The following is a 16268-nucleotide window of genomic DNA, read 5'->3' on the forward strand; positions in this document are numbered from 1 at the left end:
ACCCCTGTAAACTTCCCCTCCGCATCCTCTCGCGGCCAGCCCGCTCCTCGCCGCGCTGCCCCGGCCCGCGGGGGCCGCGCTGCCGGGAAGGACCGACGGAGGGAGCGGAGCCCCCGGCTCACCTCGGCGGGGCCGGCAGAGCGGGGCCGCAGCGGCGGCGGGCGCAACTTCCGTAAAACAAGTGAAAGAAGCAAAGTGAAAGAGGCGGCAAGCCCCCCGCCCCGCACCGCAGCGCACCTGGCGCGGCCCCGCTCGCCCGGCCCGCAGCTCCGCGCCGCGCACCCGCCAACAAAAGTTTCGGTGCGGCGGCGGCGGCCCCGCGCCCGGAGCGGAGCGCTGCCCGCAGCGCCGGCCGCGGCTCGCACGGCACAGCAGCGCCCGGCGGACAGCGCTCCGCTCCGCTCCGCCCGGCGCGGGGCACCGGCACCGCCGGCCGCGCCGACCGGGGGCTCCGCCGGCAGGCGGGCGGGGGGCTGGGGGCAGGAAAAGGACAATTGTGCTGTACTTACCATAGTCGGAGAGACGAAAGCCGAATTCACTTAAATAATCAACTTTCATAATACTTAATTAATACCTAATTGCAGCTGATTGCTCCCGAATAACAAGTTGTTTAAAGCACTGATGTCATTGCCGTGCCGGTCCTCCCCGAGTCACTTTGGCAGCGGGGCCGGGGGCGGGCGCGCCGCCGCGGGGGGCGGTGACAGGCGGCGGGCAGGCCCGCCCCTCGCCGGGCCCGCCGCCGGGGGCAGGTGCGGGGCCGGGCCGGGCCGGGCCGGGCCGGGCCGGCTCGGCTCGGGGGGCAGCGGTGCGGGGTCACCCCGGGCGGAGCCGGAGCGCGGGCCTGGCGCAGCCCGCGGCGGAGCGGGCACGGCGGGGAAGGAGCGCGGGGCTGCCCCGCACGCAGCGCCGCCCGCCCGGACCGGCCCGGCCGCGGTGCCCCGCAGCCATCGCTGCCGCCGCCCCCGCCCCGCGGCCGGCGCTGGCTCCTCCGGAGCGGCCGGGACGGAGCAGACCGCAAACCGCGAGGGGATGGAGCGGGGCGTGCGGGGCCGGAGGAGCGGCGGCGGAGCCGCGGGCACCGGGCACGGCGGAGCCGCGGGCACCGGGCACGGCGGAGCCGCGGGCAGCGCTCGGGGGCTGCGCCGTCCCACGCGGCTCCAGGCTCGCCGGGCGAGCGGAGCGCGCCCCGAGGAGGGCTGCAGCCCTCGGGGCACGGGTGGCCGCCACCTGCGGGTGTCACTGCCCTGGGCGCATCCTGCCCTCGGGAGATCACGGCGCTCCAGCCCCGAACGCCGGGCCCGCGGGAGGCGGGGGGAAGGGGGCCCTTTTGCAGTGAATTTCCTCTTTTTTTTTTGGCTTTATTTTTCTAAGTAGCAAAGAATGCGAGGGAGGTTCTGAGAGGCGTGTTGGGTAAACACAGATATAAGCCTCTTTCTTTAAAACAAACGAGCAGATTATTTACCTGATTAAATAGGTATTTTGAGCAGGTTGTAGGCTGTTTTTGTGAACACACCACGTTTGGCTCCAGGATTTTGGCAGAGCTGGGCTCCTCACAGGGGCTCACACAAAGCTGCCCATGGACTTACCAGCTCTTAAATCCATTTTATAAGCAGAACTTAATGTGCTTCCCAAAGGAGGCCAGCATCATTACCCCACTAGGGATGGGGAAACTGAGGCACTAGTGAGGGAAGTGACTCGCCAGAAGCGGCTGGACAGGTTAGTCACAGGGCTGGAAGGAGCCCAGGTGTGTTTGGCTCCATGCACCAGGATGTGCTGCACCCTGATAGTGTCCCGAGCCCAGAGACGCAGCACAAAGTGCAGCTCATCATCTCAGCAGTGCTGCATTTGCATGGACAAAAACGCACAGGCAGCAATGCAGGCCAGAGGGCAGGGAGAGGGAAGAGGAGAGGGGAGTCATTTGTGGAAACCACAAATATTCTGGCTCCTCTCAGAGAAAAATCTAAACAAAGTCTAGTGAAATGGAGCCACCCAGGGACCTTCCAAGCCGGGAAGCACGTGGGGACAACAGTGTCAGGCAGGAGGCAAGTGTGCCCCGCCTGGGGGCTGCCCAGCCGAGCAGCACCCCTGAGCAGAGCCCTGTACGGGACTCACCTTCCCACCTGGTGCAGCCAAGCTGCTGCTCCATCAGCATTGCCCGACTTCCCCACTCACTGGTTTCTAACCACACCATCAGCTCCGATCAGCACTGTCACCCCGTGCTGCCTTTCAAATCCTGCCTGTCTGCACTTCACTTGGCCCCAACGCAGGCTCCAGCCCAGCCAACATCACCCAGCAGAGCCTGCCCTGGTCCCTGCACCTGAGTCAGGCACTAAGCACCTGCCAAGGAACATCCCACCCTGCGAAGTAATGGACAGAACCAGAATTGTTTGTGCAGGCTCTGTAACAGCTCAGTTTGGATTCAACACTTCTTTCCAGGTTTGAGTTTGCTGACAGGTTCCAAAAGTTCACTGCACTTTACGTCAGATATCTTCATTTTTGCGCCTTCTGTGAACTTAAGATTTAAGGAGTGGGAGTTGTGCTCACCACCACTGTTCCCTGAGAGAGTGGGCCCCCGCTGGATCTCCCGTTCCTCACAAAGAGGAGCACACTTTCTACCATGGATATGTCCCTGCGCATGCACAGCCCCACAGACCCTCTGAACATACCTGTTCTTCTACGTGCACCGAGCTGAGCACGTTCACACATCAGTATACAAATGTTCCCCACCCCTCCCATCCCTGCGTGCACACGCAACATGCATATGCCCTCCACAAAGAAAATGATACTCTGTGCTCACTGACATTCAAATACACACATATCCATACACCATGGCACACATGAACCCACACACACAACCTAAACACACCTGGAGGATCCCCTCCACAGACTTCCCACTGTCCCTCCCACTCCTCCTTGCAGGAACAACTTGCCAAGGTGTTTTTTCAGGTGAAATCCACGCCCTGCAGCTGATGCAATGGCAAGGCCTGATTTCCTATCTCAGCAATCTCCTGTCACAGGATCAGGTTTTATTTCCCCATACTCCCTCCTTTGCCTCTTACCCAAGGAAAGTTGGTTCTTTCCTCTCTCAAGGGCTCTGAATCTTTCTGCTCCTGTGCCCCCCATGAGGGTAGCACCTCCCCTCCTTCCCTTATCCCTTCGGGTATGGATCCACACTGAGGAAAAGCTGCCTCTGACCGTGCCCTGGCACGAAGGGGCTCCCAGACCCCGTGCTCTGCAGCAGCACTCGAGGGAAGGCAGCACCCCTCACCCTGCTCTGAACTCTGCTTCCGTGCCATGGCGAGAGCCGCCCCGTCCGCTGCAGCCACATCTGCCCTTCCGTGGCAGGGGGAGAGATCTCTCTGTGTCCCCTTCCACCCTCCCAGCGGCTCCAGGAGCTCTTGGTAATTAATGTTTGCCAGGTGCTCAGAGATCCTCAGATGAAAAGTGCAATGGGAGGGGGAAGGATGATTAATTTATTATTATTACAGTTTAATGCTTTCCCCGCAGACAGTGTGCCAGGGCTGAGCAGGGGGTGAGTCACACTGAGATGTGGGACATCCCCCTTTTTGTGTCTCTTCTACCTTTGTTTTTTATGCTTAGCCCATTTTCTTGGCAGTTTCTCCCTCCTTAGCTGGAGCTGGCCTGGGGGCCTGGGACTGTGCTCTGGATTCATGTGGGATCAGGGCGCTGGCTCTCAGATTGCAGGTTGGAGATCTGGCAGTGCTGTGCCCCTCCTCCTGCTCCTGCTTGGGGAGTCTATTAGGCAAATGCTCCTGCCCTATTTCTGTAATTTTGTTTGATTTCTGTTTCGTCAAGGGAGGTGCCCAGAGGCCTCGGGGCCTGGGCGGCAGGAGCAGACAATCCATGCTTTCTTTCCCTTTCTTTCTCTTTCCCTCCTTCCTTCTCAATTCAGTTTCAATCACACTATTGGCACATGGCTCCCAGAACCCCTTGCCAAAGCAGCTCTGCTAAGTCTCAGCGTGCTGGGGAAGGCTCTGCTGGGAGAGATCCTGCCATTTACTGATCCTTTGGCCTCTAACAGTTTGACACCAGGTCCCCACCACGCAGCTCCTGCTTTTCCAGGCACCCCAGAGCTTCCAGCAGCTGCTGGAAGCCAGTGCTGCTCATCTCTTGACCACTGCCCAGAGGGAATGACTGTACTGGGAACGGGCCATACGGCACTGAACGTACACGGCATGTGCTCCACAGGGGCCCAGGAAGACTTGGGGGGAAGGAGTGGCAGGGGTTTGAATGCACTAACAATTAGTTACAATTTACTGCAGCAATTAAAAGTGCAGCCTGGGGATTTCAGGGTGAGGAGGTAAGGGCATAGTCGTACCCAGGCAGCAGGTCCAAAAGGGAAGGCACCTGGCACTCAAAGCAGGTGCTCTGCCTGCACAACCAGCCAATACCACCCTGAACCCCACAGAGCCCCTGAGCCTGGGCTTGGCAAAGCACACAGCTCAAGGATGGGTCCCAGACCAGGCAAGGCCTACTTCTGCAGTGCATGGGGCAAGCACAAACACCAATGGTGATTTCTGTCCAGAGGATCTGCAAGCCAGCTTGTGTTCCTGCAGAGACACGCACACGAAAGCGTGAGCACATGCCACCTGCACACACACGGAGTCATGTAAATGCACAGACACACAAAGACCTGAGCATGGTCCTGCAGCAGCCAGGACAGGGCTGATTGTCAAGGTTGTTTTAGCAGAGGCTGTCCTGCTCTGTGTGTGTGGGAGGCCTAATGGCACGCAGATGTCAAGGGGCACTGGCTAGAGAGGAGTTGCCACCCTAATTACTCTACAGGGCAATGCCTGGCTCCCCCAGCAACTCTATCCTGACACGGGCTGGGCAGATCTATAAAGGCTCCCAAAATGCAGCCCAGCAAGTAAGAGAGATGGGACAGGTCACCAGACAGGCTGGATTTTACAGGACTCTGACACTGTGGAGTAGGGCTGGTCTCCATAAACTCACTCTGGATTTGATGTGGCTTGGGCAGGGGCAAGAGGAGAGGGAGGGAAGGCAGAGGGAATCTGGCACATTGTCCGCTCTGCTCTACCTGCCCCATCACAGGCAGAGCCCATGTCACCCCTGCTCCCATGCAGGGCACCGAGGCAGGTACAGAGCACTGTCAGGGACTGTCCGCAAAGCAGCAGTCACTCGTTCATGAGAAGTGACAATGAGGGGAGGTGATGGAGGAGGGCAGGGGCTGGCTGTGCTGTGTGTGGGGCACAGGGCGGTGTGCCTGTACCTGTGCCTGTGCCTGTGCCTGTGCCTGTACTGTAGCTGTGCCTGTGCCTGTGCCTGTACTGTAGCTGTGCCTGTGCCTGTACCTGTAGCTGTGCCTGTAGCTGTACCTGTGCCTGTACCTGTGCCTGTGCCTGTACTGTAGCTGTGCCTGTGCCTGTACCTGTGCCTGTAGCTGTGTCCCCGGCACAGGCACCCCGCGGGCAGGGGCTGCCCGGCCCAGCCCAGCCCGGCCCAGCCCGGCCCGGCCCAGCCCGGCCCAGCCCGGCCCAGCCCGGCCCGGCCCGGCCCGGCCCCGGGAGCGCTGCGGGAGCAGCGGCGGGCGGTAAGTGTGAGGCAGACGCAGCGATTGCATTACTGAAGGAGCCCGGGCTGGCAATGCCGAGCTATCGTCCCTGTAATCCTGTTAGCCAGCAATCTCCATTCCGAAAGAGCTTCATTTCTTTGTGAATATTTGTAAACTAGATATCTAATGGAAAATTATAGGAAAATTATAGTGAAATTCATGACGAAGAAATCCGATTAGCCCTAATTCAATTATGCCATCTTAGCCCACACAGCACATTTCCCATTTTTTTCCCATAAATACCAATGCCAGGGGTCCGGGTAATCAAATAAAATTGAAAATCATCTTCCCATTAAATTCAATTAGCTGCAATTTCTAAAGCCTATCAGAGATTTTAATTACTAAATTATAAAATTCTCCAATGCTAAATTGAAACTAAAAAAATTGCACATCCTTATATTTCAGAAGAAAAAAAACCAGCAGAAACCTTGAAAAATACCCTTCTCCTCCCATCAACATCCACGTGAACACGGGTCTGGGCAGGCTTCACCAGAGAAATGAGTGTAGAGGGACATGAGCCAGGCCTAGGAAAGAAGGTGGCTACCTCTGGGAGAAAGTGTGTGGATGTCAGCTGCCATTAAAACCTAAAATCCACCCCTAGTTCACCTGAGCTGGGTTGGAAGAGGGAAGGGGAGAGGCTAGCAACGTGAGCAGTGTCTTTGCTCCCTTTTCCCACACGAGCTCCTCGGTTCTGGCAGCTTTTCTGAGCTGCTGTGCCAGGCACCAGCGACAAGCCACGGTGCTCCTGCAGCAGCGGAACAGCCGAGACTCTCTAGGAGCTGGAACGAGCCTTGCCTGCAAATGGGCTCGGGGAGGCAGTCCCTCGAGCCTCCGTGTGCCAAAGCCAGGGCAGCAGAGCTGGTGATGCCCAGAGGGAAGCAGGAGGGCAGATGCTAGCTTTGTGCTTCTGATAAAACTTCTTGAATAATGGCCATGCAAGCCTGGTCCTGACACTGAATTAAGGGAAGCTGGAGCCCTCAACAAACTGATTTAGCTTGAAGCACTACTTCAGCGAACACGTGGGATGTTCCAGAGGAGGGGGATATAATCACCCTTCCCTGATAGCACAGGGAACTCTTGGAGTTCACAGAGCCACCAGGCAGGCAAGCCCATCCCTAAACTGTTCTTTATTCAACGACTAAACCAAGCAGGCAAACGGGGAAACCAACAAAGCCTGTGCCTACAGATGCTCTCTTCCAGCCCTGCTTCTCTGGGGACCAGCGTGGCACTGTGAGGTGTCGAGGGGCAATTAACCGTGTGAACAAGCAGTGGGAGGAGAAGGGAAGCTCATCTCTCCAGTTACAATACCTGACCCTCCACGAGGCAGCAAGAGTAAGGATTTTCTGACACTGCTTTTATGCCAGAGAGCGCTTTGCATGGTACCCTAAAGGGTTTATTCACGTGCTAACATAAACGAAGCCAGTTTGTTCTCACAGCTCTAAATAGAAGCTCAGGTTGCCCTGAACCAGGCCGATACTTGGTTTAATTTACTGGGCACCCGAAAGTTGCCAGCAGGGAGTTGCCCGCAAACAGAACAACAACAAAAAAGTTAATGATCTGGGCTTTTTCTTTAATAAATAGGCAAACTGGCTGAGCCGGATTGTTGGCTGGGATTCGTCTCCCCTTTATCACCCTGGAGCTTCTGTGACACATTCTCCAAATCATCAGCATTTTGCAATTTGAGGTCGTTACCAAATAGTATTTTTTTGCCAAGGAAGGGAGAAAAATAAATTAATAATTAAGGAGCCCAAGCAGGGAGAGGCTGTGGGTTGAATGGCGCTGCCACCTCCGCGGGGATTGCTCAGGCACCTGGCAGCCTGCCCAGCGCGCACCTTGGTCGCTGTCTCACCCTGGAATGTGGTGCTGGCACCCAAGTGCTACTCGATTTTACTACGAATTAATCAAAGTCTCTTTTGCAAATGTCTAACACTAAATCACCACTGGCTGAGCTTCAAATGCAATTCCCCTGTTCCAGGGATTTGGTGCAAGGAGATTACCAGCTCCAGGTGAAGAGCTGAAGGGGGTTTCCTCTCTGCACATCTCCTGGTTCTCCAAAGCATCAGCCTCTCCCAGCTGGAAGGAGAAGAGATTTCCCACAAGTCTCCTCCTGCTCAGAGCAGGTAACCACACAGACATCCAAGATATGCTGGGATAAATCCATCTGTGCTGCCTGACTGGAGTGTAGTTACACCAAAGAGGAATTTGGCACGACTGCGAGCTGACACAGGCGGCAGAGCACTGCACTGGCAGCTTGGGTGTGCCTGTGACCCCGTGCTTATGGAGCTGTGGGAGCATCTCCACACAGGACAACATGCAGGGATGTGTACCTGCCTGCGTGGGTATGGCTGTCTGCACATCTGTGCACATGGATGTGCCTGGCCTTGTGGCACTGTGTGGGCACTTGGCCACATGTGTGCAGGGCTGTGCAGTCAGATGTGGCTGCCCACAGGCATTCTCTGAGGGTGTTCTTGCCATGTTAACGTGTGCATGTCTCATTTGTCTCTGAACCTGCAGTCCTGAGCACCCTCCCTGCTCCGTCCAGCCCCACAAAAGGCAGTTTGCCATGGCACCAGCACATGTCCTTGCACTGCTCCAGCAACACGCCACTCCCTGAGTGTGGAGCCTCTCCACACTCTGCCTGTCTCAGAGCCCTTTCATATTTTCAATGCTCACTAGACCGTGAATTCACCTTCATACCAGTTACAGGGTTATTTAGCTTCTCCTGACACTGATAACCACCAAACTTTCACTGGCAGCTCAGCTCTCTCCAAGAGAGATGCAGCACTGCTGTCTCCCACGGTGCCCCCACCGTCGCACACCCACCAGGAGCACGGGGCAGGTGCCCCAGCAGGACACAGAGCCTCGGGGCTCACCCGCCAGCCAAGTCACTTATCCCAGCCCACACCTACCCGGTGAAAAGGAGGAACAGAGCAGAAGAGTTAAACACTGGATGGAAAGAATGAAATAGAGAACGGAAGAGAGACAGAAGGGAGAAAGGGTGATAAAGCAAAACCAGTACAAACAGAGGAGGAAAACTCCCTAGGACAACAGAGAAAGGATCCGGGAGGGAGGAGGAAGAGCACAGGAGTACACGGTGGGCTTTTCCCCCTGCAGACCCCACAAAGCAACACTCTCCAGCAGCTGACACCAACATATTCCACAGCTCTCCCTGAAATCTTAGGGATCAGCTAGACAGCCCTTGTACAGCAGCTGGACTAGCTGTGCATGGGCTGGGGCACTGTTGAGGGGTAATGAGGATCATCAGCCTGTATGGGAAACATGGGATTTCCTGTCGGGAAACATGGGATTGCCCCCAGGGTGCCCAAAGGCCGCGAGAGTGCAGAAAACCCCAAACAGGAGGATGAAACCTCTCTGCAGGGCCAAGCACAAGGAAGGTGAAGTCTGTCCCTCCTCCCCTGTCACAAGGAAATTCTACTCTCCTTTGCTGGCCCAGAACCACCTCTGCCACTCACCCTCCCACTGGCTCTGAGCCACTGTTGCCTGCTCCCCCTACTGCAGACCTGCAAGGCACCTTTCCCCTGCCACAGCCCGTCTCCTGGCACCATGCCTTTGGCACACGGTCTTGTTGCTCACCCCTGGCCATGTGGTCTTGCTCCCTAGTCCCCTGCACCTTGCCATTCTGCCTGAACAGTTCCCAGCTGAAGCAAGTGCTGCAGTGACATTTCACTCTGAACCCAAGCATGTGCTGACAGTGAGTGGCATCCCCAAGAATTCCTGCTCGGCCCCCAGGGCTGTGCAGGGCCAGACACTGCTGGCGAGGGGCACGAGTTGCTGCACAGCTTGTGGTCCCTCTTCCCATCTGTGTGGCTCCCCTGGCTCTGTCCCACGCTGTGCCTGCAGCAAGTCACCCATCCCACTGTGGCCATCCCCATCTCCCATCCCACACAGCCCCTTGGAGCAGCCTGACCCCACATCCCAGAGGACAAAATCCCTCCTTCTTTGGCCCAGGGTTTCATCTCATGGTAACAAAGAGCTCAAGGCAGGGACATTGTTATGTTCCCACAGCCGCGGGGTGAGGATAAACACAATTCCTGTCCCTCCCCCAAGTGTTCAGCGATACCTTCCCACAAGCACAGCCCGTGCACAGACACAGATCTACACACACAACATGAACAGCATGGATCTGGAAAGGGAGCTGGTAGGGGTCAGAGCTGCTCTTGTCCCTGAGGCACTTGTTGCTGACTCCACCTCACACCAGAGACTGCAATAAAGATGGAACTGGTGTCACTTTTGGGGCTGTCTGGGGCAAAGCTAAGAGCTGGATTTGATGATTCCATGTGGATTCCTTCCAGCTCAGGATATTCCATCTCTGGGGTTCTATGATTCTGTGAACTGCAAGAGCCCAAAGTGATGAGAACAGGATAGACCAAAGCAGTAGCCCTGGCACAAGTTCATCACATCCAAATGCTTTTGGCACAAATTCTTCACCCCCAAACACTTTCCCCTGTCCTCCAGCTTCTTTGGGACAGTTCCTACCACTGGAACGTCTGCTGGCTTTGGCCATCCTGCAAAGGCAGATCTGTGGAAAGACAGAAGAAACACCCCTGCTGCCTCACCTGCCCCGGGAGCACACCCCAGGGCTCCCGCTTTCCCCATCTCACCACGGAAAAAAAAAGCTCTGTGCAAATAATAGATCAATAGAGCCCCCGCCTCTTCGGAAGGAAAACAAACACCCGGATCACCGCAAATTAGAGAATGTTTCGCTTCACTTCATCCAAACAGGCTGACAATTTTTTTGGGTTGTTGCCACGGTGACAGAGTAACACAGCGTTCAGCCTGTTGCAGAACAATCAATTAAGTTAATGCCTCGGAGTGCCTGTTTACCCTTCCATTTAGGAGGTGCTGCTCTCCCTCCTGCTTTCTCTCTAGCTTGTTTTAGATTTCTCGTCCTTTGCTTCCTGCTCCTAGTTCTTCTTTATTTAACGTAAAAAAAGTCCCTACCCTAGCTACCTTCTGGCTTATAAGGAGCCTCACACTTTTTGGAATGATTGCCTGGAATAAAGTTTTTCCTCCGTCTGACTCCTGTTATTTCGTGTTCCTTCCTGGAAAAACTGGGGATTTACCTTTATCTTGCATGGTACAGGCCCTGTCCCCTCCTCCTGGTGTGCTCAGGAACTTGCCAAGTTTCTAAAGGCCAGCTCTCAACCTCCCCTTGGGAGAGTGGGTACCTTCAGAGTAACTGCTTCTAACAAGATGAAGTAACTTGAACTAAAGGCCTGTCAAGTGATCAGCAATCCTTCCTATTGGTGTTTTTCACACTGTGAGCTGTAACCATAAACAAAGAACCATCTTGTGCTAAATGCTATCTGAAAAGGAGAACTACAAAAGGGCCTCATAAGGGTCTAGGTCTCATCCTATGGTCCTTGTCAAATGGAACTCCTAAATATTTGCTTAAATGATCTTGGCTTAAGCAAAACTCAAACCTAGTGCTCAAATCATTGTGCTGAACTGAGCCTACGGCAAGGAGACTTTAAAGGGGGCACCATGGCCAGGAGACTACGGCAGATCCATCATTCCAATCCTTTAAAATAAAGGATGCCAAAACATCTCTTGGCTCTGCCTTGACCACCAGCAGTCTGCCAGGCCTTTCACAGGCTCACATGCTCCTGCTGCTTATCTAGTGGGTTTATTTCCTGCCTCACAGGCAGTGTGAGCAGTCACACTTGGCTGTGTATCTTCACTGCCTGTCTGAAGCCACTTTCTCATCCCTTGCCCAGTGAGCTTAATAACTGCCCTCCTCCTTCCCCAACCCACCCAAACAACACCTCCAACACCCTGGGTGAAAATGAGGCACCAGAGAGTGAAAGGATTTATCCAAGGCCAATCATGAGATATAGTTCAGGGCTTCTGTCTCCTGATCTCTCTGCATCTTGGTGCTGTCTTTCTCATCAACACAATATTCCTATGCTTTTCTTTGAAATCTGAGGAAAAATGTCCATCTACCTTGTATCCTCATCCTAAAGGAAAAGGCAGAGGCAAGCATGATGTGAAAACAGGAAGATTCCATGATACTGTCTTCTTATCTGCCACTAGCAACAAGTGCCTAAATGTAAAGCATACATTAACTTAGTATTGAACAGATGGAAGAAAACTGTAGACCAAGCAGATATAGAAGAATGGTGCTCAAACACTAGGAAAAATTACAGTAATAGGTCAAATATAAGATCTCCTCCATGCTTCCCAGCCAGATCCTTTTTCAAGGACTCCACTCTCACAAGCTAACACGAGCCTGCTCGGGGGAGCACTGAGGCCAGGTCTGCACGGGCTGCAGGACAGCCATGCTCCAGGTCCCCCTGGTCCACTCCTCTCCCCCTCCCAGAGAAGTTGTCAGCAGAACCTGTTGGAGCAGGGGCTCGTTGACTGCTCCCTGTCCATTACAGCCTGGATTATAAGCATATTGCACAGTGCTCTCTGCACGGTGCTGGGGAAATCCAATACGCTGAAAGGTTAATGCAATCAATTAGGGTGACAAGGAAGTAGAGTAAAGCCTTCTGAGTAGATGAAAGGGAGAGAGAGATGGAGACAGGGAAAAGCAAAGAGAAGCAGGGGGGGAGCGAAGAGTGGGAGGAGGAGAAGGAGGAAGATGGTATACAGGACTTGTGCTGTAGACCTCAGGGTGCTGGTGTGGCCAAGGGCACCATCCTGCCCCAGCATGGATGAGGTAGTTTCATTCACAGAAGCAAGTCAGGCCATGGGTTCCCAAGGCAGCAGCTGGGCCAGAACTCCCTTTTGTGGCTTTTCCTGCCATCTCCTGCAGAATGTGGAGCCCTGCTCAAACTGCATCTGCCCAGGTTCTCCTGCCATCAACCTGCTCCCTAAGGGTGATCACTGGGGGACTGGCAAAAGTTCCTGTATCTTTCCTGCCCAGGTACCCAGAAGGCATGAGGGATTAGGTTTATAAGGCAAAGGACCTCAGCAAGCCATGGGGGAGCATCAAGGGAGGAGAAAGAGGGAAGAGGAAGGACAAAGAGAACTTCTGGCTGTTTGTACACTCTGCACACAAAGGTAAGGATGAGCACCATCTCTCTGCAGGCTTCCTAGTTAGACACTGGTCAGAACCACTGGCCACTTATCCCCTCGTGTCTGTAAGCATCTGTAACTGAGGTGCTCTCTTACTTTTCCAGCCTCCTTCCCAGTGTGCCACCCTGGGCTCTCCTGCAAGGCCAGAGGAGCAGCGCCCAGCTGCAGCAGCCTCACCCCTGCCTGCAGACAGTTTGATGAGGGTGCTATGGCACTCAGGCCACCAGCACAGCATGCAGGTCCCAGTGCCATAATGTACATCCTGCTGCTCTGTCCAGCATGGCACAGGCCTTCCCCGGGGCATTCAGCCCAGGGAACAGCCCCATCCTTCTCCTCCGCCCCCGAGCTGCTGCTGGCTGGCTGCTCTCCTGCTCCCTGACCCCCGAGCAGAGCAGTACTTCATTAACCTGGGCTGACAGGTCAGCGAGCACAGCCCCTTCCTACCACGGCTCCTGCTCGGGCACAGCTCAGCCAGGGAGAACGTGACACCAGCTCATTAGAACAAATTATTACTCTATAACCCCTGCTGCAATGTCCCTTAATATGCCTATTTAGCAAGAGACAAGTCCTGGTGGGCTCCTCGGCATTAAAACAACCTCACAAATCACCAGAGGCACAAGCACCACGATCTCTGCTTCCGGAGGTGGAGAGAGGGTGGCTGTTCCTTGGGTGGGTGCTGGAGAGGCACAGAGTCCCAGGCTCTTCCCCTGCAGCAAAATGAAGCTCCAGATATTGCTGGGGGATGTTCTGCAGGCAGGGAGTTTCCATCTGGCTGTGGCTCACTGTGCTGCCAAACATGCCCAAGCTCCAGCACAACCAAGTGTTGTTCCCTCACTGAAATCCACTGAGGAAGTGTTCTGGGATGCCCATTAAACTGTTGGGCCTGTTTTTCTCTGCCTTATCCCTGCCTAACTCTGCCCTCAGCACTACCATCAGTGTCATGTTTTATGTTAGACCTACAAGATTTAAATGTTTCCCTGTGATATATATGAAGTCAGTGCCTGCCTTTCCAATCCATCTACAACACTAACCCTATGTGCTCACTTCTTCAGGTTAACCAGCCAAGCCGAAGAGCAAGTTTGGAAGCTGACATTGATGGCAGGCACTGTGTACTACCTCCCCATGTGCGACCAGGCTAAATTTTGGGGGATAAACCCACTGCACATGAAAGCAGTGGGCTCACACCTTTGCAGGGAGGGCTGTCAGCTGTCTAGGACTAATCCAGAAATCACAGAACTGCCGTAGTTTTGGGCATGGAGAGTGAGATATCACAGGCAAAGACAGACATGTGGGCAAATGTCAGAGGAAGGCTGCTACTAAACAGGAACAGGGAGCACGAGGAAATCAACCTCCAGCCTGACCTTTAGAAGAGGGAAAAGGGAGAAATAAAACAATGATTCATATAATAGAGAGAAGTGGCAGCAGTGCCAGGCAGGAGACAGTGAGAAAGAAAAGTAATGGAAAGAAGAGAAGAAAGTGTGAGAAGTGTGTGATGGTGGGCACAGAGAGGGGCAGGATGAAAGCAAACGAATAGAGGAACGAGGGACCTGAGAGAAGCAGAGAGAGGGAGGGCGGGAGGAAAAGGAGGAGAAAAGAGCAAGAATAGCCATGCAGCGAGGAGCACACGGGCGAGGCCGAGTGCTGTAACCAGGGTTGTGAAGCATGAAAAGGGAAGAATCTGCCTGTTCCTTTCAGCACTTGGAGCATGGCGCTCAGTGGTGACCTACACTGTGCCTGGCTGTGATCACGTTTTCAGGGCCACTGCCTGCCGATCCCAAACAATGATGAGGAGCCTTTGAAGTCAGAGAAAGAAGCCGCAATGTGAACTGGGGACTTTTTTCCCCCCCTTTTTTTCCCTCCATTTTTTTAAGGGCCGGGGAAAGAAGGGAGGAAAAGGAAGGCCTGAAGTGGTGGGGGGAAGGTTGGGGGAGAGGTTGCAAGGACAGAACAGAGAGTTGCTCTCGGTGGGGTGCCCCGAAACGAGAGAGACAAAAAGAAAACAAACAGTTTATGAGTAGGGCACATGCTGCCTGTGTCTGCATGCCCCACACTGCTGGCCCCCCGTGCTCCAAGGGAGGCTTCTGTTCCCCAGCAATGATGGATGGATGCATAGGGCCATTCAGGCCTGCCATGTTACAGCAGCAGTATTTACATAACACTGGCCTTCCACCGGTCACCTCTGACACTGCCCAGCCCAGCCTGGGGCCCCCTCCCAGCCCAGCCAGCCTGGGCCCCTCACATGCTGCTGGGACTCAGTCCGTGTGCTCCCCAAAACTGGGCATTGGGGGTCCCCACTGCTGCAGGGATGCTCTGAGCACACACACTGCACTGAGTGCTCCTGAGCAATGTCTCACAGGGCAGAGCACTTCCCACCCTCCCCACGGCCTCTCCTGCCCTCAGACCTCTCTTGGTGCCTGGTGATGGAGGGGAAGGAAGAGGAGCCAGGGACAGCAGGAACTGTCAGCATGGCAGGGACTTCTCAGTAACCATTGTCTGAGGTGGCATAGGGAGTGTCTTACTCAGCACATGGAGACAAGGCATTTAAGAGACAATATTATCTTCCATTTTCCTGGGCTTCAGACCTCTAACTCTTACCAGGCACAGACTAAGTCACCACCCAAGCTCTAGGAGACTGTGAAGCTGGGTTTGTTTTTTTTTTTTTTTTCCTAAGACAGACTATGATGGTCTAGGTAAAGGGCAAACCCAGGAAAGCCCTGATTCTGCTGCACACATGGAAATGCTTCCACACTACCACCATGGTTCTGCAGTCTGAATAGATAGAAATGTGCCAGAAGAGGAGGAGAACATGCACATCACCACCTGAATTATATGAACTGAGCTCAGCAAAACTTCACAGTAGATGGAGACTGCATCCTATTCAGTGAAAGGACCTTATATCCATCTCCCTCATCACACATGCATGAAGATAAAGCAGTTCCATTTCACCAAAATCCTCACACTTTTTTTTAGCTGTAAAGATAGAGGCAATAGAGATGTTGAGGAAAAGCCCCAGTGACAAAACCAGGTGCCCAGAACAACTGCTGTACAAAGACAAAGACAGGATTAGGACACATATATGTGCCTATGTCTGCACTTGACCTTCTTCTGTTTCCACCTCTCTTCATGAGTAACAGCAGCCCAAGCCCAGAAGGTCTAGTGCAGACATGGCCACAGTGAGCAGGCTGTAAGTGTGAGAGATGCACAGAGGAAAAGAGAACCCAGGAGGGCATAGTGACATACCCATTGCAGTCTGAAGTCTCTCCTACCTTTCGGAGATTTCAAGGCCTCGTTTCTTGCCTCGTTTTTAGCTCTAAATTCACTTCATTCTGGAGTGAGAAAAGAAAGGATCCAGTTAACACAAAGGGCACACCTGAGCAAAAGGCAAGACCCACAAAAGCTGCGTAAGAACATGGTCCAGCATGGGACATTCAGACTCCACAAGGGAACAAAATGCTTTCCTGCTCCTGGCTGCACCCCACACTGCCATGCACCCCACAGCACTTTTCCATGAAAAAGGTTGCTAATGAGGGTTGGGAATCATTTCACATAGAGCAGCCATTACTGGCCTGAATCCTGCTCCCAGGTACCAGAGACACACCTTGTGCTGGTCTGCTCCGTACCTTGCCTGCACATC

General features: G+C 54.3%; 1 protein-coding gene across 50 annotated transcripts in view; it reads right to left on the reverse strand.

Moving 5' to 3' along the window:
• The window catches only part of CASZ1 (castor zinc finger 1), a 269195-nt gene that overhangs the window by 84210 nt on the left and 168717 nt on the right, over positions 1–16268 (reverse strand). For 46 of the 50 annotated variants that reach the window (XM_064397406.1, XM_064397402.1, XM_064397423.1 and 43 more), the window contains one exon: positions 15901–15960. Coding sequence is in view for 1 of the 50 variants with exons in the window: in XM_064397440.1 (XP_064253510.1) it covers positions 15875–15878 (4 nt within the window). In the remaining 49 variants the exon portion in view is untranslated. Of the gene's footprint in view, positions 1–15874; positions 15961–16268 lie in introns of all 50 variants that reach the window. The other 4 variants (XM_064397432.1, XM_064397422.1, XM_064397440.1 and 1 more) reach the window with 1 other exon arrangement.

This window comes from Passer domesticus, chromosome 22 (assembly GCF_036417665.1).
Source record: "Passer domesticus isolate bPasDom1 chromosome 22, bPasDom1.hap1, whole genome shotgun sequence".
Taxonomy (NCBI): domain Eukaryota; kingdom Metazoa; phylum Chordata; class Aves; order Passeriformes; family Passeridae; genus Passer; species Passer domesticus.